Source organism: Mastomys coucha, unplaced genomic scaffold, assembly GCF_008632895.1.
Source record: "Mastomys coucha isolate ucsf_1 unplaced genomic scaffold, UCSF_Mcou_1 pScaffold3, whole genome shotgun sequence".
NCBI classification, from domain to species: Eukaryota; Metazoa; Chordata; class Mammalia; order Rodentia; family Muridae; genus Mastomys; species Mastomys coucha.
In genome coordinates this window covers 7,150,614-7,154,213 of record NW_022196909.1, presented here as the reverse complement: position 1 = coordinate 7,154,213, position 3,600 = coordinate 7,150,614, and the positions used below count along the sequence as shown (strand labels likewise).

Below are 3,600 nucleotides of genomic sequence, written 5' to 3'. Positions count from 1 at the left end.
CAAGAGCACCAGCAAGAAGGGCAGAGATCAGCTAGCGGCGAGACCTGCAGGGGAGGGCTCAGAAAGATAAGGGGAGACAGGATTCCTCAGGTAAATCTCTCGGAAAAAAAAAAGAACTGCTTTCCAGTCTTGTCCTTTTATCTTGTCTCTTCTCTCCGCTCTGTGTTTCTTCCCTGGCTATAGTCAAGTGGCACTATAAACACTCTTACAAAGAGAACTTTTCTCTCTCTCCTTCCAGATGCCCCAACCGCCCCTTCTCCGTGGCTTCTTCGTTTCAGTGATCCTTGGCTCTGGCTTTTGCTCTGTGGCTTTTTGTCACTCACCCCTCGCCTTCCTTATCCAGCTCACCCTCTTTTGCCCGGCCTCGGGTTCTCTTCAATCTTTTCTCTCTCTCCTCTCAGCCCCATCCCATTCCTGGAGGTATCTGGACTGGTGGAGACTCTAGCTTCTCCTTCCTTCTGGAGCTCTCTGAAATGTTTCTGTGAGGGGTGGGGAGATGTGAAGAAGGATTGGCCTGGCGGGTGTGGCGAGTAATCCACTGGAGCCAGAGCCCAGAGCCTGACGTCACCGGGCCCCGCCTGTCAATCTCGGGCAGGCGCGCAGCTCGCAGCCTGCCTTCTCTACCACTGCCTCTCACTCGCAGCGACTGTGGCTCAGCGACAGGCGACCAGTCCTTCCCTCTTCGACCCGGGGCAGCCTCCTGCAGGCAGCTGCTCGGACAGCGCAGGGAGGATAGCCGGGCACACAGCCGCGGAGCGCATGACCAGAGACTCCCGGGAGCCCTGACTCCCCAGGTGAGCGGCGGGGTCCTGAAGGTACTATGAGCTTGTGGGGAAGGCGAAGGGGTAAAAGGCAGTCTTGGAGTGAGTCCGTCCCGGAGTCAGAGAATCGGAGCAAGGCTTGACCACCGCACCCTAGCAGAACTCCTCCTTAGTCTTTCAATTCCCAGTTCCAGACCTGGGGTCTCTGGCTACTCGAGATCTCAAACTTCGCTTTCAGCACCGCGGACAGCGTCTTTGCCCAGCTCAGGCTTGCAAATAGACGACTCTCTCAGGCTGCTGTGTTAGGACACTCATGCATGCTAGTGTATAGCGGAATCTACCTATGCACCTCGGCCAGAGCTCAGAAACCCCGTGTATGTCTTTCATTCATTCACTCAACAGGTGCTTATTTATTTGGGGTTCGCACTTTATCCCCGCCCCCCCAACTATGCTCCGTGCATGCTCCTGAGGTGTGAGATATGCAATTTGAGTGAGGCAGAGTAGGAAAAGTTCCTCGGTAGCTTGGACAGTGCACCTGACAGTTCGCGGTTCCTTTTGTGCAGGGAGCAACATCTGGCGGCGATGAACGCTAGCGCCGCCGCGCTCAACGAGTCCCAGGTGGTGGCAGTAGCGGCCGAGGGAGCGGCAGCTGCGGCTACAGCGGCAGGGACACCGGACACCAGCGAATGGGGACCTCCAGCAGCATCCGCGGCGCTGGGAGGCGGCGGCGGACCTAACGGGTCACTGGAGCTGTCTTCGCAGCTGCCAGCAGGGCCCTCGGGACTACTGCTTTCGGCAGTGAATCCCTGGGATGTGCTGCTATGCGTGTCGGGAACTGTGATTGCAGGCGAAAATGCGCTGGTGGTGGCGCTCATCGCGTCCACTCCCGCGCTGCGCACTCCCATGTTTGTGCTCGTGGGTAGTCTAGCCACTGCTGACCTGCTGGCTGGCTGTGGCCTCATCCTACACTTCGTGTTCCAGTATGTGGTGCCCTCGGAAACTGTGAGCCTGCTCATGGTGGGCTTCTTGGTGGCGTCCTTCGCCGCCTCAGTCAGCAGCCTGCTTGCTATCACAGTGGACCGTTACCTGTCCCTTTACAACGCACTCACCTACTACTCGCGCCGGACCCTGTTGGGCGTGCACCTCTTGCTAGCAGCCACCTGGACTGTGTCCCTCGGGTTGGGGTTGCTGCCTGTTCTAGGTTGGAACTGTTTGGCCGACCGCGCGTCCTGCAGCGTGGTGCGCCCCCTGACACGCAGCCATGTGGCGTTGCTCTCCACTTCCTTCTTTGTGGTCTTTGGCGTCATGCTGCACTTGTACGTGCGCATCTGCCAGGTGGTCTGGCGCCACGCCCACCAGATCGCTTTGCAACAGCATTGCCTAGCACCACCCCACTTAGCAGCCACCAGAAAGGGAGTGGGAACTTTGGCCGTGGTGCTAGGCACTTTTGGGGCCAGCTGGCTGCCCTTTGCCATCTATTGTGTGGTGGGTAGTCAAGAGGACCCGGCCATCTACACCTATGCCACCCTGCTGCCTGCCACCTATAACTCCATGATCAACCCCATCATCTATGCCTTCCGCAACCAGGAGATCCAGCGTGCCTTGTGGCTCCTGTTCTGTGGCTGTTTCCAATCCAAAGTGCCCTTCCGCTCCAGGTCCCCCAGTGAGGTCTAGGGCTCCTCCGTGTCCCCTCACCAACACCACGAACCCAACATGCCAGCCTTTGGTGAGCTTCTAGGTGCCTGCTGATGAACTCTTGAGGTCTCAGTGGTGCAAATCTGACTCTGGGGGAGCAAAGGGACCGAACGTGAACGCAACAAACTGACGCAGACAGACAAAGAGGCTTGTTGGCATTTTACATATACAGTGTATACATGTGTGCATATATATACAAATATTTGTATCTTCTGGGGGCGTTCAGGACCTGGAGCTTCCTGTTCTGTGAAAAACTAACAAAATGTGGTTGTATACTCCTCAGTCGTACATCACATTTGTCAAGTGAAGACATTCCAATGCTGCTTAGTGATAGCACTTTATTTTTACCTGCTGAAATGCCGAGACAGTGTTACCATCCCCAAGAGCAGGAGAATGGGAGTCAAAGACGTATTTTTGTTGTATGTGATAGAGTATTTTGCTGCACATGTGTCAGTAAACTACAACATATTTTGTACACAAATAAACACATTATAAAAATATAATCTTGGGTATGCGGTGTATTGTGGGATTATTTGGAAGCTGAATTGTGAGTGTGTTTAAAAAAGTCTATTGCACATCTATCATCTCCTTCTAGGGATAACCACATGAAAGGCCAGATCCAGATCATGGGGTGGGCAGAGTCATGTAGGCAGTAACCTTCACAGATGGCATTCCCAGAACATGAGAAGACTGGGTGTGACTGGTGCGAGCTAATGCGGGGAGACCTGGTTGGGAGGATGTGTTTCAGAGGTCAAAACAATTCAAGTCACCTAGGTGCAGCTGTAAACTCTGAAGCCACAACTTCCAAGAGAATCTTTACAAATATGGCAAGATTTCTCAACATGGCTTATTCAGTCAGACTGTTTCTAGCCAGGTCTGGTAGCCAGGTGTAGAACCCAATGAAAGGAATAAAATTCTTCTAAAGCAGGATTCTCGGATCTTCATGGGGTAACTGAAGTGTGTCCCTGTGTCCTTTCTTCAGAATATCATCTTCCAAACATGCATTAAGACCTTAGACAACCAAACAGTCTTCTTTATCAATGGGTCATGAATCAAGGCTAATGGGGAGGGCCACTATGAGCCCATATAGAGAAATATGCCCACAAACACATACATTACTATTTGGGAGGTTGGGGAAATACAC

At 53.4% G+C, this 3,600-nt stretch overlaps 1 protein-coding gene across 1 annotated transcript; it reads left to right on the top strand.

Moving 5' to 3' along the window:
- The first annotated feature begins 630 nt into the window (after positions 1-630).
- Positions 631-2,966, top strand: Gpr6 (G protein-coupled receptor 6). Its single transcript, XM_031347798.1, has 2 exons — positions 631-794; positions 1,325-2,966. The coding sequence occupies exon 2, from the start codon at positions 1,344-1,346 to the stop codon at positions 2,433-2,435; it is 1,092 nt and encodes a 363-aa protein (XP_031203658.1). The 5' UTR covers positions 631-794; positions 1,325-1,343; the 3' UTR covers positions 2,436-2,966.
- Positions 2,967-3,600: the final 634 nt, after the last annotated feature.